This window comes from Rutidosis leptorrhynchoides, chromosome 11, assembly GCF_046630445.1.
Source record: "Rutidosis leptorrhynchoides isolate AG116_Rl617_1_P2 chromosome 11, CSIRO_AGI_Rlap_v1, whole genome shotgun sequence".
Taxonomy (NCBI): Eukaryota; Viridiplantae; Streptophyta; class Magnoliopsida; order Asterales; family Asteraceae; genus Rutidosis; species Rutidosis leptorrhynchoides.
In genome coordinates, this window is record NC_092343.1 from 382,557,037 (window position 1) to 382,583,481 (window position 26,445).

General features: G+C 38.8%; 1 protein-coding gene across 1 annotated transcript; it reads right to left on the reverse strand.

The window, feature by feature from the left end:
* Nucleotides 1-514: 514 nt before the first annotated feature.
* Nucleotides 515-1,489, reverse strand: LOC139875998 (uncharacterized). The gene is made up of 2 exons (XM_071863294.1): nucleotides 1,432-1,489; nucleotides 515-1,305 (listed from the first exon to the last, which is right to left on the reverse strand). The coding sequence occupies exons 1-2, from the start codon at nucleotides 1,487-1,489 to the stop codon at nucleotides 515-517; spliced, it is 849 nt and encodes a 282-aa protein (XP_071719395.1).
* Between the last annotated feature and the right edge of the window lie 24,956 nt (nucleotides 1,490-26,445).

Consider the following 26,445-nt stretch of genomic DNA (forward strand, 5'->3'; position numbering starts at 1 on the left):
TTTTCTTTAAACAATTCTTCAAAGTATTGAAAAATGGCAACTGCCTTTCTGCGGCTTTTGACAGAAACCTCGTAATCACCGCGAGCTTCCCGGTTAGACTCTGCACGTCTTTCTTTGTCCTTGGAGATGGTAAACTATCAATGGCCTCAATCTTTTTGGGATTCGCCTTGATTCCCCGCGCCGTCACCACATGACCTAGAAACTTGCCTTCCTCTTCCCCAAAACTACACTTGAGCGGGTTAAGTTTCATGTTGATCCTACGTAAAGACGCAAATATTTCCAGGATGTCTGCGAGCATTTTTTATTCGGTGTTACTTTTAATTACCAAATCGTCGACATATGCTTTTAGATTTCTCCCAATTTGGTGCTTGAAGGATGCGTCAATTACGCCCTGATAGGTAGCTCCTACGTTCTTTAATCCGAAAGGCATCTTAGTATAACAATAAATACCCTGCGGCGTACGAAAAGCAGTTTTATCCTCATCTTCCACAGCCATGAGGATTTGGTGATAACCCTAATACGCATCCATAAAGCATTTGTATCGAAAACCCGACAATGACTCTACCTTCCAGTCGATCTCCGGGAGAGGGTAATTGTCTTTAGGACACGCTTTGTTAATGTCCTTAAAATCAACGCACATCCGCCAGTTACCATCAGCTTTTTTCACTAACACAGGGTTAGCAACCCATGTCTGGTACCGCACTTCCCGCAAAATGTTTGCTCTGACAAGATTATCAACTTCTGCGCATAACCAATCACTGCGCTTAAGGTCCATGTGCCGCTTCTTCTGCCTGACGGGTGTAAGTGATGGATTAACATTCAACTTATGTTCCTCAATGTCCCGCGGGACCCCTGTCATGTCTGATTCTTGCCATGCGAAAACATCTGCGTTAGCGGACAATATACCGTGCAATTTAGCCTTAGTTTCGGCTGACAAGCATGCGCCAATTTTGATTCGATTGTCCAGATGCAAGTGGTTAGCTATGACTGCACTGCTTTTAAGTTGTTCTCCTATGCTGGGAATGCTTACATGCACAACTGAACCACATAACTTGGTTACTTGATGTGACGCAATTGTAGCAATTTCATCCATGGTAGGAAACTTGATCAAGCCATGCACTACTGAGGGTATAATGTTAAAACGCCGTATGAAATTTCTCCAAAGAAGCGCATTGTAGCGCGAAGTCGAACTGACCACATAAAAGTCAATTAACTCGCTTCTAACCAACTGCGGATTCTTGTCATCCACAAGCTCTACTACAAGCTCTATGCGGCCAAGCGGCCATGAGCTTTCCCCAGAAAATCCTGATAGCGTAATATCAGGCTAGCGTAACTGCGTTTTGACTTTTGTGGGAAGAAAACGATAGCAATGTTCGTACATAATGTCGACACCACTGCCGGTATCAACATGCATGTGTTTGATCTGTATACCGTGATTAGGAATGTGACACTTGATGATGACAGGTTCGTTAGCTGTGTCGATTGACATTACAGGAGGGAATGAAATTGGAATGAGTTCCTAATCCTGGTAATCATTGCACTTTCTTCGTTGACCGACTCTTTCTGCATCAACCACATTGATGGTTACATCGGCGCTTTTAGCTTTATCTGCTTTTTGCCATGCGAACGTTTTGGCTTTTGAACTCTCTTCCGCGGCCTTTCCCTTATCTTTCTTTGGCGGCTTGAGGTGATCTAAATTTCCCGCGCGTAGCGCTTCCAGCACTCGCTCCATTAAATTTTTACACAGATTGGTGTCATGGTCTTGATCGTCATGGAACTCGCAGTATTTTGTTTTATCCCGCTTGCCAAATTCTGTCAGCGGGGTTGGAACCGCGAAGGATGCACACACTGGTTCGGTGGCCAGAATCTCTTTTGGTGTTTTGGATAGACTTTTGAACAGCGCATAGTTCTGATTATTAATGCCGCGCTGATTATTATTTCGAAAACCACTACTTATTCGCCCTTTATCATTTCTTATAGGACTACCACTAGGGTATCTTCCGCGAGAGCTGTTACCGTGGTTTTGGTCATGCGAACGATCATCATCGTCTTTCCTTTTGTTGCGTGAGCTAGCTATGGTAATATCATTATCTTCGTCACTCTGCATATAATCGTGGCATTCATTAAGCGTTTCAGCATAAGTTGTTGGCATCGTGTGGCGCATACGCCTGACCAGCGTTGGATGGCGCTCCGTACTTATACCATGTTTGAGTCCAGAAATTTGCTGCACCGGTTTTAAGTCCGGTATGCGCAAGCACTCATTAGTATATCTCGTGAGAAATTCGCCCAAGATTCCTTGGGCTTCTGTACAATATCGTGACATTCGATATGAGTGCGTTTGCACGGCCTTTGATTTTGATACTGCACCAAGAACTTTATCCACAAATCTATGAACCAGGATATGCTACCTGCCAGAAGTTTATTGAACCATTCGCGCGCAATGCCCTGCAACATCATGGGAAATATCTGACATTCAACCGGATCAACCCACCCTTGGGTGCGCATTGCGCCTTCGAAATGCTGCAGGAAATCATCTGGATCAGTCAAGTCATTGTAGGTACCTAATGTGTGAGGTATCTTAGGTGCTGATGGAAATGGATACGGGGTTATATGCGGAGGAAACTTATCAAAAGTGGTTGGTAGCTCAAAGGGTTGTTTTTTCAGGATCCCCTTTGAGTCCTGCGAAGAAATGCTTCATCATATCCTGAACAAAATCAGGTTACGAAAATAAGTGGACCATGTCAGGAGGTGCCGCCTGCATAAATTGGCTTGCGAGATTCGCCTGCCCCCTGAATATTTTACCAAGGTTGCCCCGGCGTCTGTGGATATAACCAAGGTTGCTGCGCTGGAAAAGAAGGAAGGCTTGACAGCGCAGTGTATACAGGTGGCTGAAAAGGTGCCGAAACCTGTTTCGCAGATGCCTACGAGACCTGAGGATATGCTGTTATGAGTCCAACCGTATGTGCAGTGCTTTGTTGTTCTGTAGTTATCGGCGTCCAATGAGAATTGACGTCTGGAATGACACCGAATCCCCAACTATTAAGTAATGCCTACGCATCCGCAGGGGTTAGAAACTGTGAAATTGGGCGCGGCAGCTGCCAAGGCTGCAGTGGTGTAAATGGCGAATTCTACAGACAACCTTTCGTCTGCAGAGGGATTGAAACCGTGGTGCTGTAAATAGGCACCTGGCCGCAACATACTACATGTAGGCCTAAAGTTTCACTGCTAGTGCCTGCAAAGATAACTCTTGGATCCACTGCAGAAAAATCTAGCCGCGTGGTTGTAATCGGCGAGTTTGCCCTTGGCGGTGTAATTCCATCCGGGAATATCGGCTTATACCTTTAAAAAGGTTCGCCGGACACGTGTGTGGGGTATGGCTTGTATCCTGCCCCCGTAGTCATAGCTTGCGTCCGCTGATTACCAGTCAGCGTGTTTTGGTTGTCCGTTTGAGTACATTCCGATGATTCTCCGGAAGTCATGATTCTGTTAAAAAAACAAGAAATTCGAGAATTTTGTGAGTAATGAGCTTTATAATTCAAAACTTTTAAAGAAAAAACAATTAAAGACGTCTTGAATTAGTTCAGCTCTCAATGAAAGCACCACTTGATCGTGCATATATTTTCCAAGAGGTTAATATGCATGTTCAATACGTTTAAAAGAGGTTTAAGGATCTTAGAACTTAGCTCTCTGGTCTGGCTACCGTGAATAACCCTGGCCGACATGATGATGTCGGCGGGGTGGCTAGGTGATTAAGTCCACCTTCGATGACGGTCGTCGATCGAAGGCCCGAATAAGGTTGTAGGAAACCGTCGAGAGTGACTAACCTGTTAACCTTCGATGAATGATGATAATGATTACATATTGTGAGCCATGTAAATTGATGTACCTAGAATGATAATTAGGGTTAGTATATATAGTGTAACGACCCTGGTTTTTCTAGCGTTAATTAATAATTATTACTATTAATACTTGTGATTATACGAACGTATGCTTTTACATTTGCTTGTTGCCATGATTAACCGTACATGACTTTTGATGGCCCGAAACGTCTTTGTGACACGCGAAACTTTCACGAATAATATTCCAGAATATTATTTACATTCATGATTAGTTTTATTAATCATTTTAATTAATTATGACTACTAGTTAATTACTTGGGCTCTTATTGGATTTATTTGTTAACTAATTGAACTTGGGCCTTTATTAGTGTTATGAACTCATGATATTGGACTTATAAGCCCACCCTACATCTTAATGGACTACTAGAAGCCCAACTTTAGGCTAGTAACTTGTTAATGTAAACCTTGGAATAACTAGATTAAACTAAAAAATAAAATACTTACAAGCATGCTAGTGATATTCCCTCATGCACTTAACTTTTCCCATTCCACACAAACACCACACCCCATGCAAGAATCTAGCATGTTGACCACCCCATTGGATGGCCATATGGCCGTGGCCTTGGTGGGTATGGGGGGGAGGATTCAAAGTTTTTTTTTGACTACATATTACTTGCATTCACCTCACCCTTACACACACTCTTACTTGCTCTCATTTTTCTCTCCTTTCTCTCTAAACTTTGTAAGTTACAAGACTTATTTTCTCTTCCTCTTTCTCTCTAAAAACCGAACATAAGCACCCCATCATCATCATCATCACTTGTTCTTGGTTAATGTCTAAATACTTACTAGTTATTGTTATTATTGGTTACTTACTTGTTGTTGTAGTTATACTTACTTATCAAGAATCAAACTTACTAGTTTGTTCTTCATTTATCTTGTTCATAACAAGAACATGCAAGAACTAAACTTCCTAGTTTATGTTCTACATTTAATGTCTTGAAAGATTAAAGTTCATGGGTTGTAAGAATCATTACTTGAATGCATGTTAGTAAACTTAAAAGTTTACTTTCTAAAGATCAAGACTTAGGCTTGAATCTTTAAAAATATGAAACCCATGAACTTACTACTTGTGTAATTAGTTTATTTCTTCATTTGTTCATGTATTAAATTCGTGATTTTCGTTGTAGATGGTCAAGTGTTACAAGTTAACTTTGATCTCATTTTTCTTGAACTAAAGATAAACTTTAAAAGGTTCAAGAACATAAAAAAAAATTTACTTAATAACTTTTGGGTCTTGGATCTTCAAGATCAAACTAACCACTTAATATCTTGATTAGTTAGTTTATTTTCAAGTTTGTAGTACAATATTACCTTTCTAATTCATGCATGTGTTGAATCTATGATCTTGATGCAACTTTGGTTCATCAAACTTCATACAGCTCTTAAGTGAGTTGTGTTTCATATCATAGGCTTACACTAGTGTTATGATGGTCAAATCTTGGTTAAGATGATGCAAACACATCAACGAGTTGTACACTTGAATTTATATGCATCAAGGATGAGAACCGTGATAAGCATCGAGTACCAAGAAACCACCGGAACCTACTGTTTTCTGTTTCTCCTTTCTGTTCACTGTTTTTTGGGTCAGACCCGAACACCTGGGCTACTGTAACTGTGATATTCAGTTATCTCTGTTCGAATAGATAATTTTTCGTTTAGGACTCGCCTTAATCCGAGTTACGGTTTAGGATTTATGGCCCTCCGATCATCACTATGTCTTTTTAACGTTGTGCAGAAAATTCTGACCTACTCGCACTTAAACCGTCGTCACGGTCAAACGAAGACGATTTTACCTCTGGAATATTAACCACGACTAAAGGACTCATAGAAAGAGCCATGGACACTGGTCTCACCTTATTTCAGTAGGTATTGAGGCCGTGGTGACTGATCCAAGTCAGCCTTTGTTTTAAACTACTTTCATAAACGAAACTTACTTTACACCTTTTGTTTGATGATGAATGATGATGACCTTTAAGTCCTTATTTACTTACTTTTAAACCTTTTGAGACGATTTACTGACTTAGTAATATTTGGCTTAGGTTGAGGACCTTTTGGACAAACGTACTTGCTTACTTTCCGACTTGACTTTACCGCTACTTTATCATTGTGAGTTATAGCATCCATTTTTACTCTAACTATTTTGGGACTGAGAATACATGCACGTTTTATGTTTTACATACTAGGCACGAGTACTTAAAACTTATATATGTGTGGGTTATACAACGGCACAAACATTCCTTTTAGCTCGGTAACGTTTAATCATTGGTTTTTGAACCGTGAACGCGAATCTTAGATATGGATCCATAGGGTTTGACATCCCCACTCGGGCTAGTTGCACTAGCATATAACGAGTGTTTGATACTTTGTAACACATACGCACTCGCCAAGTGTACTTTCAGGGGGTATAAACGTTAAGTTAGTTACCAAGTGCCCACGGTTAAGCATGTACTTTATCATATCGTTTTGAAACGCTCTTTGTAGCACTGAAATCTCTTGGCCTACCTTATATTACTGTAATACTTAAACTATAGCTCACCAACCTTTGTGTTGACATATTAAGCATGTCTTTCTCAGGTGCCTAAGGTTTGCTTCCGCTGTGTTACTAGACTTGCTGTAGACACCCGCTGCTCTAGAGATGTCAACTGCATGAAACACTTTATTTTGCATTCAAACTTTAATACATTTGAAACTATGTTTTGTAACGACCTAAGGGTAACGTACGTTTATTCATGCTTGCTATTCGTAGAAGCATACTGTTGGTGTAAAACATTTGATGTCGGTTATGACGTCTTCTCTTTATCGTGAATACAACTTGTTTTGAAACAGCATATAGTACTTAACCTTGTAATGATCCTGTTGTTGATGATTCGTACACGATGGTTTTGTACGGGGCATCTCATTTGGTATCAGAGCATTGGTTGTAGGGAATTAGGTTGCATTAGTGAGTCTAAGACTGACCCGAGTAGGAACCACTAATAGGACTAATCTACAACTTGCTAGTTTACTTGTTTCCGCTGAACTTACTGCATGCTGTTGCTTACTTTTACTGCTATATGACATATACTGCTACTTGCTTTCACCACTGCATGATATTACTTGTTTCTGATTGCACGCTACTTCTGTATGATTTGCTGTTATTGCCATGCTATTTATTGTTATACATGATTTAAACTGTTGGCCTAATACGTGCTTGCTTTATGACTTTCTGACATGGAAGAATTTATTTTTCCTTGTTCAGATGTCGGATGTTCCACCTGCTATCGTTTTGGGTAGTTTAGACTCGTCAGCCACCCCACCTGTTGCTGCTGCCGACACACCGATCCCGCTACCCACGAGTGACCCCGGCGCATCATCTTCCGGGACTAGCAGCCAGGCGCCTGCACCAGTGGTTACATCTAGCGGAACCCAGGACCCTACGGAGATTCCAGCTCCGTCTACTTCCGGACCCTCGGAGCCACAGCCCCGCATCGGTGGTGTTGTGATTCCCGCGGAGTTCGGGAAAGGGCCATTCTGTAACCATATGCGCATGCGGTGCTGACGCGCTCCTAATGGACGTTTAGTGCCGATTCCGCCAGGAAGATACAGACAGATGATGGATGCCCACGGACGGCTAGTTCAGCCACCCATACAGCCACCACATGATTCAGACGACCCGTCATCCACTGATGCTTCATCCGACGACACCTCCTCAGACGATTCCAGTGATGATGTGGACCCTGCTGATGTACCTATTCAGCAACCCTCCACCCCGCCGAAGAAGCGGTATCGCTTCGACGGTACCATCATTCCGGGGATCAACGGAGGACGAGCCTTCACTGACGCATTTGGTAGGAGCCGTAGGGTTACTGCTCGTAAGCGGCTTATGCCGTACCCTGCCGACCCACAAGTGCGTAAGGCACCCCGTTACGTACTGACTATTTCTGGAGCCGGAACATCTGCACCCCGTTATGTAATGTCTGCACCACCGGCACCACCCGCACCACCGGCACCACCTGCACCGCCGGCACCACCTGCCCCACCATCTCCCACAGTCGAGGAATTGACAAGGGAGGTGGAGATCCTCCGAGCTCGGGTAGCTGAGCTCGAGGAGCAGATGTCCCATGTTAAGGACATCCTTCACCCACCGTCACCGTAGGACTTTTGTATTTAGATTTCATTATGTAACCCAGTGGTAGTTTTATCTATTACTTATGTAATATACAAACTTATGCGAATGTATGAAACTTATTATTAATGAATGGAAGCTTTGTGTTGTTTACTTTTTGCACAAGTGTTCTATTTACATTACCGTATCATGGTTTTGTGGTACTTATATCTAATTGCATTGCTTAATCAACATGTGTTGTGTTGTTTTTCATGTTGGTTGTTATAACTATATTATTACATATTGCATGCTGAATTTTGACTTGAGTCAAAAATTTTGTTTAGAACGTCATGGCTAACGGTCGATCCACACCTACTGCTGCTTAAATTGAAGAGATGATCCAGGAATGTGTAGCCGCAGCACTTGCAGAAATGCAACCACAAGTTCAAGTAGTTAATCAGCCCAACCGCGATGGGTGTACTTACAAGGAATTCCAGAGCTGTAAACCACATAACTTCAGCGGAACTGAGGGGCCTGTTGGTCTCACAAGATGGTTTGAAAAGCTTGAATCAGTATTCCGAGTCAGCAACTGTTCCGAGTCCAACAAAACCAAATTTGCTTCCTGCACACTATGTGATGGCGCCCTCACGTGGTGGACACCATGGCACAGGCACAAGGTATTGATGAGGTGTATGCTACGCCATGGGAGGAGTTCAAAGCGGCTATGATTGATGAGTATTGTCTGAGAACCGAGATACAGAAGATGGAAATGGAGTTTATGCAATTGAAAGCTGTTGGCAACGACCTCGATGGTTACAATCGGAGGTTTCTTGAGTTAGCTCTTATGTGTCCTACCATGGTCACCCCGGAATTAAAGCGTATGGAGAGATACTTTTGGGGACTCCCTAAGTCCATCAAGGGTAATGTCACCTCGTCCAAGCCACCGAATGTTCCCGAAGCAATGCGCATGGTGCATACACTCATGAATCAGATTCTCATCGATGAACTGGAGAAGTCCAAGTCTGAAGCGGGTAGTAGTGACAAGCGAAAGTGGGATAACAGTAAGGGGAGGACCTATGATCAAACCCCCGCTAAGAGACACAACAACAGTGGAAACCCCAACCCCGGCACAAGCTCCCACCCGAACTACAAAGGTACCCTACCGCAATGCAAGAGGTGTTACAAACACCACACTGGGTATTGTAATGTTGTCTGTGAGAAGTGCCAACGGTCTGGGCATATAGGCAAGGATTGCAAGGTCACTACTTTGAATGTAAGGGCAAACCCCACCGGGCCAAAGAAATGCTATGGATGTGGAAAGACGGGTCACTTCAGGAATGAGTGTCCCGACAAGCGAAAAGATGGCGGACCACCGCGAGGTAGAGCTTTTAATGTTAATTCAAGGGATGCACGCGAGAACCCCGACTTGGTGACAGGTATTTTCACTATCGACAATCTTTTAGCTTCTGTCCTATTTGATACTGGTGCCGATTGAAGTTATGTATGTAGACACTTTTGTGATAAGATAAATTGGTCGTTAGTTCCTTTAAAAGAAAGTATGCTTGTCAAGGTAGCCAACGGTAAACTTGAAAAGGTTGACCAAATTGGCCGAGGAGCTATTATTAATGTAGCTGGTGCGAATTTCGAAATTGACTTGATACCTATCAAACTGGGAAGTTTTGACGTGATCGTCGGTATGGATTGGTTGACCAAAGTAAGGTCCGATATTATTTGTGGAGATAAAGCTCTTCGAATACCACAAGGAGATGGCGAGCCACTGGTTATTTATGGAGAGAGATGTACCTCGAAACTGAATCTCATTAGTTGCGTGAAAGCGCAAAAGATCATGAAGAAGTGACGTCTTGCTGTCCTAGCACATGTGAAAACGGTAGAAACCGAGGTGAAGAGTGTGAACGATGTACGTATTGTGAACGAGTTTTCCGATGTCTTCCCGGAATAATTGCCTGGATTACCGCCACCGAGAGCCGTAGAGTTTCAGATCGACTTAGTGCCAGGAGCTGTACCTGTAGCTCGCGCACCTTATCGATTCGCACCTTCAGATATGCAAGAGTTACAAAGTCAACTACAAGAACTACTAGATCGAGGGTTTATTCAACCAAGTTCATCGCCGTGGGGTGCACCCGTTTTATTTGTGAAAAAGAAGGATGGATCCTTCCGTATGTGTATCGACTACAGTGAACTCAACAAATTGACAATCAAGAATCGGTATCCTCTTCCCCGCATTGACGACCTTTTTGATCAACTCCAAGGATCGAGTGTTTACTCTATGATCGATTTGCGATTCGGTTATCACCACTTGAGGGTGAAGGAAAGTGATGTGATGAAAACTGCATTCAGAACCCGATATGGTCATTATGAATTTCTCGTTATGCCATTCGGTTTGACCAACGCACCTGCCGTATTTATGGACCTCATGAATCGTGTCTGCAAGCCGTACCTGGACAAGTTCATTATCGTCTTCATAGATGATATCCTTATCTACTCCAAGAGCGAAGAAGAACATGAACAACATCTTCGATTAATGCTTGAACTCTTGAGACAAGAGCAACTTTATGCAAAATTCTCCAAGTGTGAATTTTTGGTTGAAGGAAGTCCAATTTCTGGGTCATGTTGTGAGTGACCAGGGTATCAAGGTTGATCCCGCGAAGATTGAAGCTATCAGCAAGTGGGAAACCCCCACTACTCCGACTCACATCCGCCAATTTCTAGGTCTCGCCGGTTACTACCGAAGGTTTATAAAAGGATTCTATCTGATTGCGCATCCTTTGACCGCACTGACTCATAAGGGAAAGAAGTTCATTTGGGAACCCGCACACAAATCAGCATTTCAAACCTTGAAGAAGAAGTTAACCTCCGCGCCTATTTTATCACTCCCTGAAGGCAGTGACGACTTTGTTGTTTATTGCGATGCATCGAAGAATGGTTTTGGTTGCATATTGATGCAAAGATGAAAGGTTATTGCCTATGCATCCCGACAATTGAAGATTTACGAGCGGAACTACACAACTCACGATCTTGAACTTGGAGCCGTTGTCTTTGCGCTCAAATTATGGAGACACTATTTGTATGGAACTAAAAGTACTATCTTCACCGACCACAAGAGTCTTCAACACATCTTCGATCAGAAGCAACTGAATATGAGACAGCGTCGATGGATCGAGACGCTCAACGACTACGATTGTGAACTCCGTTATCACCCTGGCAAGGCCAATGTTGTAGCTGACGCTTTGAGTCAAAAGGAGAGTACGGTACCTCTTCGCGTTCGGGCTCTGAACATCACCATCCATTCGAACCTCAACAATCAGATCCGAGTAGCCCAAGATGAGGCTCTCAAGGAGGAGAATATATCTCATGAACATTTGAACATACTTGTCTCTCAATTCGAGGTTAGAGATACTGGACTCCGATGTTATGCCGGAAGAATTTGGGTACCCCTTTATGGAGACCTATGAAACCTTATATTAGATGAAGCACACAAGTCGAGATATTTGATTCACCCCGGAGCGGGAAAAATGTACCATGATCTTAAGGAACAGTATTGGTGGCCGAATCTTAAGAAAGACGTTGCAACTTATGTTGGCAAGTGTTTGACTTGCTCGAAGGTTAAAGCCGAGCATCAGAGACCTTCTGGGTTACTTCAGCAATCGGAAATCCCACAATGGAAGTGGGAAAGGATCACAATGGATTTCATCACCAAGCTACCAAAGACGGCGGGTGGATACGATACCATCTGGGTTATCGTTGACCGTCTTACCAAATCTGCACACTTTCTGGCTATGAAGGAAACGGATACGATGGAGAGACTTGCTCAATTATACATCAAAGAGGTTGTATCTCGTCATGGTGTACCTTTATCGATCATCTCAGATCGCGATCCCCGTTTTGCTTCTAGATTTTGGCGTTCTTTACAAGAAGCCATGGGAACCCGTCTCGACATGAGTACTGCGTATCATCCACAGACTGATGGACAAAGTGAATGAACTATTCAGACCTTGGAGGACATGTTGCATGCATGTTTCAGTGATTTCGGAAGGGCCTGGGAAAGGCATTTGCCACTCGCCGAATTTTCTTACAACAACAGTTATCACTCTAGCATTAATGCCGCACCTTTTGAAGCGTTGTATGGCCGCAAGTGTCGATCTCCTCTTTGTTGGGCCGAAGTAGGCGAAAAGCAAATCACCGGACCCGAAGTAGTCCACGAAACAACAGAGAAGATTGCTCAGATTCAAGCTAGACTTAAGACCGCCCGTGATCGTCAAAAGAGTTATGCCGATCTTAAATGTAAAGACTTTGAATTTAACGTCGGTGACCGTGTCATGTTGAAGGTTGCGCCTTGGAAAGGTGTGATTCGCTTTAGAAAACGTGGAAAGTTGAACCCACGATACATTGGTCCCTTTGAAATCTTGGAACGTGTTGGACCCGTCGCTTACCGTTTGGATCTACCAGCACAATTGAGCTCAGTTCATCCTACCTTCTACGTGTCAAACTTGAAGAAGTGTCTTGCTGCACCCGAACTCATCATACCACTGGAAGAACTTACTATTGATGACAAACTCCACTTCGTGGAAGAACCTGTCGAGATTATGGATCGTGAGATCAAAACTTTGAAACACAACAAGATTCCGATTGTATGAGTACGATGGAATGCCAAACGAGGACCTGAATTTACTTAGGAACGAGAGGATCAAATGATGCAGAAGTATCCTCACCTTTTCCCGACTCCTCCATCTACCTCAGCTTAAAATTTCGGGACGAAATTTTCTTTAACAGGTGGGTAATGTAACGACCCTGGTTTTTCCAGCATTAATTAATAATTATTATTATTAATACTTGTGATTATACGAACGTATGCTTTTACATTTGCTTGTTGCCATGATTAACCGTACATGACTTTTGATGGCCCGAAACATCTTTGTGACACGCGAAACTTTCACGAATAATATTCCAGAATATTATTTACATTCATGATTAGTTTTATTAATCATTTTAATTAATTATGACTACTAGTTAATTACTTGGGCTCTGATTGGATTTATTTGTTAACTAATTGAACTTGGGCCTTTATTAGTGTTATGGACTCATGATATTCGACTTATAAGCCCACCCTACATCTTAATGGACTACTAGTAGCCCAACTTTAGGCTAGTAACTTGTTAATGTAAACCTTGGAATAACTAGATTAAACTAAAAAATAAAATACTTACAAGCATGCTAGTGATATTCCCTCATGCACTTAACTTTTCCCATTCCACACAAACACCACACCCATGCAAGAATCTAGCATGTTGACCACCCCATTGGATGGCCATATGGCCGTGGCCTTGGTGGGTATGGGGGGGAGGATTCAAAATTTTTTTTTTTTTGAATACATATTACTAGCATTCACCCCACTCTTACACACACTCTTACTTGCTCTCATTTTTCTCTCCTTTCTCTCTAAACTTTGTAAGTTACAAGACTTCTTTTCTCTTCCTCTTTCTCTCTAAAAACCGAACATAAGCACCCCATCATCATCATCACTTGTTCTTGTTTAATGTATAAATACTTACTAGTTATTGTTATTATTGGTTACTTACTTGTTGTTGTAGTTATACTTACTTATCAAGAATCAAACTTACTAGTTTGTTCTTCATTTATCTTGTTCATAACAAGAACATGCAAGAACTAAACTTCCTAGTTTATGTTCTACATTTAATGTCTTGAAAGATTAAAGTTCATGGGTTGTAAGAAACATTACTTGAATGCATATTAGTAAACTTAAAAGTTTACTTTCTAAAGATCAAGACTTAGGCTTGAATCTTTAAAAATATGAAACCCATGAACTTACTACTTGTGTAATTAGTTTATTTCTTCATTTGTTCATGTATTAAAATCGTGATTTTGGTTGTAGATGGTCAAGTGTTACAAGTTAACTTTGATCTCATTTTTCTTGAACTAAAGATAAACTTTAAAAGGTTCAAGAACATAAAAAAATTTACTTAATAACTTTTGGGTCTTGGATCTTCAAGATCAAACTAACCACTTAATATCTTGATTAGTTAGTTTATTTTCAAGTTTGTAGTACAATATTACCTTTCTAATTCATGCATGTGTTGAATCTATGATCTTGATACAACTTTGGTTCATCAAACTTCATACAACTCTTAAGTGAGTAGTGCTTCATATCATAGGCTTACACTAGTGTTATGATGGTCAAATCTTGGTTAAGATGATTCAAACACATCAACGAGTTGTACACTTGAAGTTATATGCATCAAGGATGAGAACCGTGATAAGCATCGAGTACCAAGAAACCACCGGAACCTACTGTTTTCTGTTTCTGCTTTCTGTTCACTATTTTCTGGGTCAGACCCGAACACCTGGGATACTGAAACTGTGATATTCAGTTATTTCTGTTCGAATAGATAATTTTTCATTTAGGACTCGCCTTAATCCGAGTTACGGTTTAGGATTTATGGCCCTCCGATCGTCACTATGTCCTTTTAACGTTGTGCAGAAAATTCTGACCGACTAGCACTTAAACCGTCGTCACGGTCAAACGAAGATGATTTTGCCTCTGGAATTTTTACCACGACTAAAGGACTCATAGACGGAGCCATGGCCACTGGTATCACATTATTTCAGTAGGTATTGAGGCCGTGGTGACTGATCCAATTCATCCTTTGTTTTAAACTACTTTCATAAACGAAACTTACTTTACACCTTTTGTTTGATGATGAATGATGATGACCTTTAAGACCTTATTTACTTACTTTTAAACCTTTTGAGACGATTTACTGACTTAGTAATATTTGGCTTAGGTTGAGGACCTTTTGGACAAACGTACTTGCTTACTTTCCGACTTGACTTTACCGCTACTTTATCATTGTGAGTTATAGCATCCCTTTTTACTCTAACTATTTTGGAACTGAGAATACATGCACGTTTTATGTTTTACATACTAGGCACGAGTACTTAAAACTTATATATGTGTGGGTTATACAACGGCACAAACATTCCCTTTAGCTCGGTAACGTTTAATCATTGATTTTTGAACCGTGAACGCGAATCTTAGATATGGATCCATAGGGTTTGACATCCCCACTCGGGCTAGTCGCGCTAGCATATAACGAGTGTTTGATACTTCATAACACATACGCACTCGCTAAGTGTACTTTCAGGGGGTATAAACGTTAAGTTAGTTACCAAGTGCACACGGTTAAGCATATACTGTAGTGACCCGAACTTTTCCATGTTTATATATATTAATTGAGATTGATATTTACATGATTAAATGTTTCCAACATGTTAAGCAATCAAACTTGTTAAGACTTGATTAATTGAAATATGTATCATATAGACAATTGACCACCCAAGTTGACCGGTGATTCACGAACGTTAAAACTTGTAAAAACTATATGATGACATATATATGGATATATATAGTTAACATGATACTATGATAAGTAAACATATCATTAATTATATTAACAATGAACTACATATGTAAAAACAAGACTACTAACTTAATGATTTTTAAACGAGACATATATGTAACGATTATCGTTGTAAAGACATTTAATGTATATATATCATATTAAGATATATTCATACATGATAATATCATGATAATATAATAATTTAAAATCTCATTTGATATTATAAACATTGGGTTAACAACATTTAACAAGATCGTTAACCTAAAGGTTTCAAAACAACACTTACATGTAACGACTAACGATGACTTAACGACTCAGTTAAAATGTATATACATGTAGTGTTTTAATATGTATTTATACACTTTTGAAAGACTTCAATACACTTATCAAAATACTTCTACTTAACAAAAATGCTTAAAATTACATCCTCGTTCAGTTTCATCAACAATTCTACTCGTATGCACCCGTATTCGTACTCGTACAATACACAGCTTTCAGATGTATGTACTATTGGTATATACACTAAAATGATCAGCTCTTAGCAGCCCATGTGAGTCACCTAACACATGTGGGAACCATCATTTGGCAACTAGCATGAAACATCTCATAAAATTACAAAAATATGAGTAATCATTCATGACTTATTTACATGAAAACAAAATTACATATCATTTATATCTAATCCATACACCAACGACCAAAAACACCTACAAACACTTTCATTCTTCAATTTTCTTCATCTAATTGATCTCTCTCAAGTTCTATCTTCAAGTTCTAAGTGTTCTTCATATATTCTACAAGTTCTAGTTACATAAAATCAAGAATACTTTCAAGTTTGCTAGCTCACTTCCAATCTTGTAAGGTGATCATCCAACCTCAAGAAATCTTTGTTTCTTACAGTAGGTTATAATTCTAATACAAGGTAATAATCATATTCAAACTTTGGTTCAATTTCTATAACTATAACAATCTTATTTCAAGTGATGATCTTACTTGAACTTGTTTTCGTGTCATGATTCTGCTTCAAGAACTTCGAGCCATCCAAGGATCCGTTGAAGCTAGATCCATTTTTCTATTTTCCAGTAGGTTTATCCAAGGAACTTAAGGTAGTAATGATGTTCATAACATCATTCGATTCATATATATAAAGCTATCTTATTCGAAGTTTTAAACTTGTAATCACTAGAACATAGTTTAGTTAATTCTAAACTTGTTCGCAAACAAAAGTTAATCCTTCTAACTTGACTTTTAAAATCAACTAAACAAATGTTCTATATCTATATGATATGCTAACTTAATGATTTAAAACCTGGAAACACGAAAAACACCGTAAAACCGGATTTACGCCGTCGTAGTAACACCGCGGGCTGTTTTGGGTTAGTTAATTAAAAACTATGATAAACTTTGATTTAAAAGTTGTTATTCTGAGAAAATGATTTTTATTATGAACATGAAACTATATCCAAAAATTATGGTTAAACTCAAAGTGGAAGTATGTTTTCTAAAATGGTCATCTAGACGTTGTTCTTTCGACTGAAATGACTACCTTTACAAAAACGACTTGTAACTTATTTTTCCGACTATAAACCTATACTTTTTCTATTTAGATTCATAAAATAGAGTTCAATATGAAACTATAGCAATTTGATTCACTCAAAACGGATTTAAAATGAAGAAGTTATGGGTAAAACAAGATTGGATAATTTTTCTCATTTTAGCTACGTGAAAATTGGTAACAAATCTATTCCAACCATAACTTAATCAACTTGTATTGTATATTATGTAATCTTGAGATACCATAGACACGTATACAATGTTTCGACCTATCATGTCGACACATCTATATATATTTCGGAACAACCATAGACACTCTATATGTGAATGTTGGAGTTAGCTATACAGGGTTGAGGTTGATTCCAAAATATATATAGTTTGAGTTGTGATCAATACTGAGATACGTATACACTGGGTCGTGGATTGATTCAAGATAATATTTATCGATTTATTTATGTACATCTAACTGTGGACAACTAGTTGTAGGTTACTAACGAGGACAGCTGACTTAATAAACTTAAAACATCAAAATATATTAAAACTGTTGTAAATATATTTTGACCATACTTTGATATATATGTATATATTGTTATAGGTTCGTGAATCAACCAGTGGCCAAGTCTTACTTTCCGACGAAGTAAAAATCTGTGAAAGTGAGTTATAGTCCCACTTTTAAAATCTAATATTTTTGGGTTGAGAATACATGCAGGTTTTATAAATGATTCACAAAATAGACACAAGTACGTGAAACTACATTCTATGGTTGAATTATCGAAATCGAATATGCCCCTTTTTATTAAGTCTGGTAATCTAAGAATTAGGGAACAGACACCCTAATTGACGCGAATCCTAAAGATAGATCTATTGGGCCTAACAAACCCCATCCAAAGTACCGGATGCTTTAGTACTTTGAAATTTATATCATATCCGAAGGGTGTCCCGGAATGATGGGGATATTCTTATATATGCATCTTGTTAATGTCGGTTACCAGGTGTTCACCATATGAATGATTTTTATCTCTATGTATGGGATGTGTATTGAAATATGAAATCTTGTGGTCTATTATTATGATTTGATATATAGAGGTTAAACCTATAACTCACCAACATTTTTGTTGACGTTATAAGCATGTTTATTCTCAGGTGATTATTAAGAGCTTCCGCTGTCGCATACTTAAATAAGGACGAGATTTGGAGTCCATGCTTGTATGATATTGTGTAAAAACTGCATTCAAGAAACTTATTTTGTTGTAACATATTTGTATTGTAAACCATTATGTAATGGTCGTGTGTAAACAGGATATTTTAGATTATCATTATTTGATCATCTATGTAAAGCTTTTTAAACCTTTATTAATGAAATAAAGGTTATGGTTTGTTTTAAAATGAATGCAGTCTTTGAAAAACGTCTCATATAGAGGTCAAAACCTCGCAACGAAATCAATTAATATGGATCGTTTTTAATCAATAAGAACGGGATATTTCAGTTGGTATCCGAGCGTTGGTCTTAGAGAACCAGAATTTTGCATTAGTGTGTCTTATCGAGTTTGTTAGGATGCATTAGTGAGTCTGGACTTCGACCGTGTTTACTTGAAAAATGATTGCTTAACAAATTTTGTTGGAAACTATATATTTTTAACATGTGAATATTATGTGATATATTAATCTCTTAACGCGTTTGATATTATGTGATAGATGTCTACCTCTAGAATAAGTCCCATTGACTCACCTAATAATAATGAAGAGTCAAATGTAAATTGGAATGATTCGTGGACTGATTCACAAGTTCCCGAAGAGGAACCAGAAGAAGAGTCGGAACCTGTGACGATCGCTCCAAATCCATATGGACGAACACGTCATTCATTGATTTCATTGCGAGGTATTTGACCTCTATGTGATACATTTTGTAACATTGTATTCGTTTGAAAAGGTATTTCATAAATGAATATATAAATTCCAGGTTTTTAACATCTGATGATTTCTACGTATAGACAATCACCATTTAAATGGTTTACAATAATACATCTGTTGACAATACAGTCAAAATAAGATACATGGTAATGGTTTGGTGAATGCAAGTTTCTTGTATATAGCATGTATGACTCCAAGCACATATCTTGTATCACGTATAAGCAAACAGCGGAAGACTTCTAGAATCCTGAGAATAAACATGCTAACAAGTGTCAACACAAAGGTTGGTGAGTTCATAGTTTTAATATTACACATAATCCGTATATCAATGTGGATTACAAAAGTTCAGTTGTTTTATTCAAAACGTTTATCAATAGGTTTTTCATAAAAGGTGGATCACAAGATTTCAGTTGTTTCATCCGAAACGTTTATCAATCGGTTCTACAAAATTGAGCACTCTGGTAACTAAACTTTAATGCTTATATAATTTGTACCCTTTGTATAATCATCTTAATAATACACGCAAACCAACGTGTACGCTTCTCAAATAGCATACGTCCGTTAAAAGGCTAGTGCTCTAGCTCGGACGGGGATATCAAGCCCTATGGATCCATATACTACTACTCGCGCCCACCAGTTCTTATAACCGGCAGTTACTAGTTACCAAAGCTAAGGGATTTTCGGTTCAAACTCGGTGTAGAATTTAGTATGTACTTGTATCCATTGCGTTTAAAATAAAGTGAATGTATTCTCAGCCCAAAAATATAGATTGCAAAAGCAATTAAAAAGGGAGCAAATGAAACTCACGCATATAAATATTGTATATCGGTTAATAAAGCATTTGCATGTATTCTCAGCCCAAAAATGTAGAGAGTAAAAGGGATCTTATGAAACTCACAGTTTAATATTGATATACAATATTGCAGGAAAGCACGTAGACGCATTGGAGATAATAAGCACGAGGTTTGATTCAAAAAAATACCCCCGAATATTACCCATAACCTCCTTGGCAATAACCCATATTTTCCTTAGCTCTAGCTTTCTCGGAAACTCGTTTTGAAAAATTACTTGGACAGCACTCCGTCGTAATATTTTATGTACATTATTATTTTTGTATCGCAAAAATAATAACACTAATAATAAAAATAATAAGATTAATAATAATCTTATTAATAATAATAATAATAATAATAATAATAATAAAATAAATAAATACGGAGTAAAAATAATATATATGTGTGTGATTTATCTGGCCAAAACTCGAGAATTTATAGCACTTGGCCTGAAATTTTGCCTCATGCGATCGCATGGATTTTGGGCATGATGGCCATGCGATCGCATGGCCTCAATTTCCAGCTCAGAATCATTTGTCCATTTGTTTGTCGACATGATAAAATATTAATATAATATATATAATTTAAATAATTAATTATATATTATATTAAATTCACATGCATAGTTGACTTTGTAATTTTTGTTCCGATAAGTCGTACGTCATCACTCGACTTATGTCCCGGTTCCAGTTTTTCGAATGTCCTTTCGTACCTTTAGAAAACTTGCATTTTACTTTTCGTGTCACGTACCTTTGTCAAAATATAACCTTAAATTATTCCTAAACTATACCACTCAAAGTATATCTTAAACTTTCGAGTATTTTGGTCATTTACTTCTATAAATCATCGTCTCACTATTTGTTAAAATACATTTTTAAAATAGTGTTTTACTGTAGCAATTCACTGTAGCAAAGTCAATTTTACTGTAGCAAATAGTGATTTTCGAAAACACTGTAGCATTTTGGGTACTGTAGCAATTTGAAAATACTTTATCAAATTAGTGTTTTACTGGTTCATCTTAAACGTTTTAGTTAACTTATCTAAATATCAATCAAATCAATAATCGAATGTTACTATCGTTTACTAAATAACTTGAAATCATATATATTTAATTAGATATATAAACCAATAAGTTTAATGTACGGTATTATGCAATTAAAACTTTGTTACGTTTTCAAGTTATAGTATATATATGTATCTATTTACATATAATTGTTCGCGAATCGTTGAGAAAATCGAAGGGTACTTGAATAGTTCAAAAATTTTGAGATTCAGTTTTACAGACTTTGTTTATCGTGTCGAAATCATTAATCCTTTAAAGATTAAGTTTAAATTTAGTCGCAAATTTTCGGGTCATTACAGAACCGGAAGAAGAATCGGAACCGGATGAAGAAATAGAACCGGTGGGGGAAATAATAAAACGGTTAAGTAAAAGAAAATCCTCAACCAACCGACCAAGGTTAATTATGGTCAATGGTGTTTCCGCCAAGGAAGCAAAATATTGGGAGGATTACCAATTCTCCGATGAATCGGATTCCGACGAGAATTCCGATGATGTTATAGAAATTACCCCAACTGAATTTAAAAAGGCGAAAGAAAATAATAAGGGAAAGGGCATAAAAATAGAGAAATCTAATTCCAACCCCGATGAACTTTATATGTATCGTCAACCCCTGAAGTCCTTAAGTTGTAACAATGACCCGGGAACCTCTAAACCACCAGGTTTTTCTAAACCAATGTGGAAAACGACGGCTCGTATTAGGGGAACATCATATATCCCTAGAAACTTGGCAAAACGAACCAAAACCGAAGAAGAAGAAACAAGCGAGTCGGAATAAGATAGTTGTATTCGTGTGGTGTAATATATGTAATATAGTGTGCTTATGCTTTAAGATATATGTAAAAATTGCTTGTATTAATAAGTATTTTTTTTTATGAATCTAACTCTTGTCTATTTTACAGTATAAAAACACAAAACGGATAGACAACCCAATATTTTAAGAGACCTACCCGGAGACATGATTGATGAAATCTTGTCTAGAGTCGGTCAGAATTCTTCGGCACAACTATTTAAGGCGAGATCAGTTTGTAAGACATTCGAAGAACGTTCCAAGAATGCCTTGGTTTATAAAAGGCTTTCGTTCAAAAGATGGGGGATATCACATTGGGAAATCCATAAGTTACGATGTGTTTACTTTGACGCATATATTGCGGGGAACCCAAATGCTATTTTACGCAATGGGTTAAGAAATTATTTTAACTCAATATATCCGAATATTGTACTTCGTGATTTAGAAAAAGCGGCTAACATGCAACAGAAAGAAGCATGTTATGCTTACGGATTAGTAATGTTCGCTTCTCACCAAAGTGAGAACAAGAACATCGGGCTACAACTATTAAACAAAACATTCCCACAAGTGACGGAGTCGGTAATTGGGGTAAGAAATGAGGTTTTTAGATTGTTACGGGACTGTTGGACATTACGTAACCCTCGTCCCTTTGACGACGTTACAACACGCTGTCTTATCAACGGCCATAACGGTTATGTTCCACAAGACCAAGGATGGGAAGTAATCCTAGTAAAACCAGAATGCATGACTTGTTTCTGGACGTATGAATTACGTGTCTTTATTGCCTTTGCTGAACGACTTGTGTACTAGCTAGAATTATCTTCACAACCATCTTGTATCAAATTTATTGTGTGCTATATTTCATGCTATATGTAAAATAAGCAGTATTGTAAGTTTGTAAAATATTGTGTAAAAGTTTGAACGCGAAATATTATTATAATCAGTTTTTCATATAGAATTGTAGTAGTTAAATTGTATATTAGCTGCTAAGTATGAACTTAACGGGTAGGTACTACCCGAATTTAAACTTATAAAATGCTAATATGAAGAAAAAGCTTTTAAAAATGAGTTCATATTATGCTACGAAATACTATTAACTACTCTTAATATTCTGTATGATTAACTTGTTCCATTTGACTATTTTGAAGGAAATGGCACCGACTACTCGACACACCGTGAATATGAATGAAGAGGAATTCCGTACTTTTCTAGCTTCAAACATAGCCGCAGTACAGGCTGCACTACATACCAACAATAACCTTGGATCTAGCAGTACAGGAAATTGTGTAGGATGCACCTACAAAGAATTCACTGCCTGGAAACCTTTGGAATTTGATGGAACCGAAGGACCGATCGGATTGAAACGGTGGACCGAGAAGGTCGAATCGGTGTTTGCCATAAGTAAGTGTACTGAAGAGGACAAAGTGAAGTACGCTACGCATACCTTCACAGGTTCTGCGTTAACATGGTGGAATACCTATCTAGAGCAAGTGGGACAAGACGATGCGTACGCACTACCGTGGTCAGCATTCAAGCACTTGATGAACGAGAAGTACCGTCCCAGAACCGAGGTCAATAAGCTCAAGACAGAACTTAGAGGGTTACGAACCCAAGGATTTGATATTACCACGTACGAAAGACGATTCACATAATTGTGCCTATTGTGTCCGGGAGCATTCGAAGATGAGGAAGAGAAGATCGACGCGTTTGTGAAAGGATTACCGGAAAGAATCCAAGAAGATATAAGTTCACACGAGCCCGCCTCCATACAACAGGCATGTAGAATGGCTCACAAACTAGTGAACCAGATTGAAGAAAGAATTAAAGAACAGACTGCTGAAGAGGCCAATGTGAAGCAAGTCAAAAGAAAGTGGGAGGAAAACGGTGATAAGAATCACCAATACAACAACAACAACAATTACAACAATAATCGCAACAATTATCCCAACAATCGCAACATCAATCGCAACTACAACAAATGGCCCAACAACAACAACAACAACAACAACAACAACAACAACAACAACAACAACAACAACAACAACAACAACAACAACAACAACAACAACAACAATCATCCCAACAACAATAATAACCGCAACAACAACAACAATCAGAAGCAGCTATGCCAAAGGTGTGAAAAGTATCACTCGGGGTTCTGCACCAAATTTTGCAACAAGTGTAAAAGAAATGGTCATAGCGCGGTGAAGTGTGAGGTCTACGGACCAGGGGTTAATAGAACGAAAGGAACAAATGGTGTCAGAACGAGTAATGGCGGAGCAAGTAGTGTCGGAGCAAGTTATGCCAATGTAGTTTGTTATAAATGTAGAAAACCGGGCCACATTATTAGAAATTGCCCGAACCAGGAGAACACGAATGGACAAGGCCGCGAAAGAGTTTTCAATATTAATGCGGCAGAGGCACAGGAAGACCCGAAGCTTGTTACGGGTACGTTTCTTATTGACAATAAATCTGCTTACGTTTTATTTGATTCGGGTGCGGATAGAAGCTATATGAGTAGAGATTTTTGTGCTAAATTAAGTTGTCCATTGACGCCTTTGGATAGTAAATTTTTACTCGAATTAGCAAATGGTAAATTAATTTCAGCAGATAATATATGTCGGAATCGAGAAATTAAACTGGTTAGCGAAACATTTAAGATTGATTTGATACCAGTAGAGTTAGGGAGCTTTGATGTGATAATCGGTATGGACTGGTTGAAAGAAGTGAAAGCAGAGATCGTTTGTTACAAAAATGCAATTCGCATTATACAAGAAAAAGGAAAACCCTTAATGGTGTACGGAGAAAAGGGCAACACGAAGCTACATCTTATTAGTAATTTGAAGGCACAAAAACTAATAAGAAAAGGTTGCTATGCTGTTCTAGCACACGTCGAGAAAGTACAAACTGAAGAAAAGAGCATCAATGATGTTCCCATTGCAAAAGAATTTCCCGATGTATTTCTGAAAGAATTACCGGGATTACCCCCACATCGATCCGTTGAATTTCAAATAGATCTTGTACCAGGAGCTGCACCAATAGCTCGTGCTCCTTACAGACTCGCACCCAGCGAGATGAAAGAACTGCAAAGCCAATTACAAGAACTTTTAGAGCGTGGTTTCATTCGACCAAGCACATCACCGTGGGGAGCTCCTGTTTTGTTTGTCAAGAAGAAAGATGGTACATTCAGGTTGTGTATCGACTACCGAGAGTTAAACAAACTTACCATCAAGAACCGCTACCCACTACCGAGAATCGACGACTTATTTGATCAACTACAAGGCTCGTCTGTTTATTCAAAGATTGACTTACGTTCCGGGTATCATCAAATGCGGGTGAAAGAAGATGATATTCCAAAGACTGCTTTCAGAACACGTTACGGTCATTACGAGTTTATGGTCATGCCGTTTGGTTTAACTAATGCACCAGCTGTGTTCATGGACCTTATGAACTGAGTGTGTGGACCATACCTTGACAAGTTTGTCATTGTTTTCATTGATGACATACTTATTTACTCAAAGAATGACCAAGAACACGGTGAACATTTGAGAAAGGTGTTAGAAGTATTGAGGAAGGAAGAATTGTACGCTAAGTTTTCAAAGTGTGCATTTTGGTTGGAAGAAGTTCAATTCCTCGGTCACATAGTGAACAAAGAAGGTATTAAGGTGGATCCGGCAAAGATAGAAACTGTTGAAAAGTGGGAAACCCCGAAAACTCCGAAACACATACGCCAGTTTTTAGGACTAGCTGGTTACTACAGAAGGTTCATCCAAGACTTTTCCAGAATAGCAAAACCCTTGACTGCATTAACGCATAAAGGGAAGAAATTTGAATGGAATGATGAACAAGAGAAAGCGTTTCAGTTATTGAAGAAAAAGCTAACTACGACACCTATATTGTCATTGCCTGAAGGGAATGATGATTTTGTGATTTATTGTGATGCATCAAAGCAAGGTCTCGGTTGTGTATTAATGCAACGAACGAAGGTGATTGCTTATGCGTCTAGACAATTGAAGATTTACGAAAAAAAATTATACGACGCATGATTTGGAATTAGGCGCGGTTGTTTTTGCATTAAAGACTTGGAGGCACTACTTATATCGGGTCAAAAGTATTATATATACCGACCACAAAAGTGTTCAACACATATTTAATCAGAAACAACTGAATATGAGGCAGCGTAGGTGGATTGAATTATTGAATGATTACGACTTTGAGATTCGTTACCACCCGGGGAAGGAAAATGTGGTAGCCGATGCCTTGAGCAGGAAAGACAGAGAACCCATTCGAGTAAAATCTATGAATATAATGATTCATAATAACCTTACTACTCAAATAAAGGAGGCGCAACAAGGAGTTTTAAAAGAGGGAAATTTTAAGGATGAAATACCCAAAGGATCGGAGAAGCATCTTAATATTCGGGAAGACGGAATCCGGTATAGGGCTGAAAGGATTTGGGTACCAAAATTTGGAGGTATGAGAGAAATGGTACTTAGAGAAGCTCATAAAACCAGATACTCAATACATCCTGGAACGGGGAAGATGTACAAGGATCTCAAGAAACATTTTTGGTGGCCGGGTATGAAAGCCGATGTTGCTAAATACGTAGGAGAATGTTTGACGTGTTCTAAGGTCAAAGCTGAGCATCAGAAACCATCAGGTCTACTTCAACAACCCGAAATCCCGGAATGGAAATGGGAAAACATTACCATGGATTTCATCACTAAATTGCCAAGGACTGCAAGTGGTTTTGATACTATTTGGGTAATAGTTGACCGTCTCACCAAATCAGCACACTTCCTGCCAATAAGAGAAGATGACAAGATGGAGAAGTTAGCATGACTGTATTTGAAGGAAGTCGTCTCCAGACAT

Bases quoted from the DNA above. Each gene is read 5' to 3' on its own strand.
- LOC139875998 (XM_071863294.1), bottom strand. From the start codon at position 1,489: ATGTCAATCGACACAGCTAACGAACCTGTCATCATCAAGTGTCACATT. The intron at 1,306-1,431 runs GTATACAGATCA...TTACGCTATCAG, and splicing joins GTGTCACATTCCTAATCACG to GATTTTCTGGGGAAAGCTCA.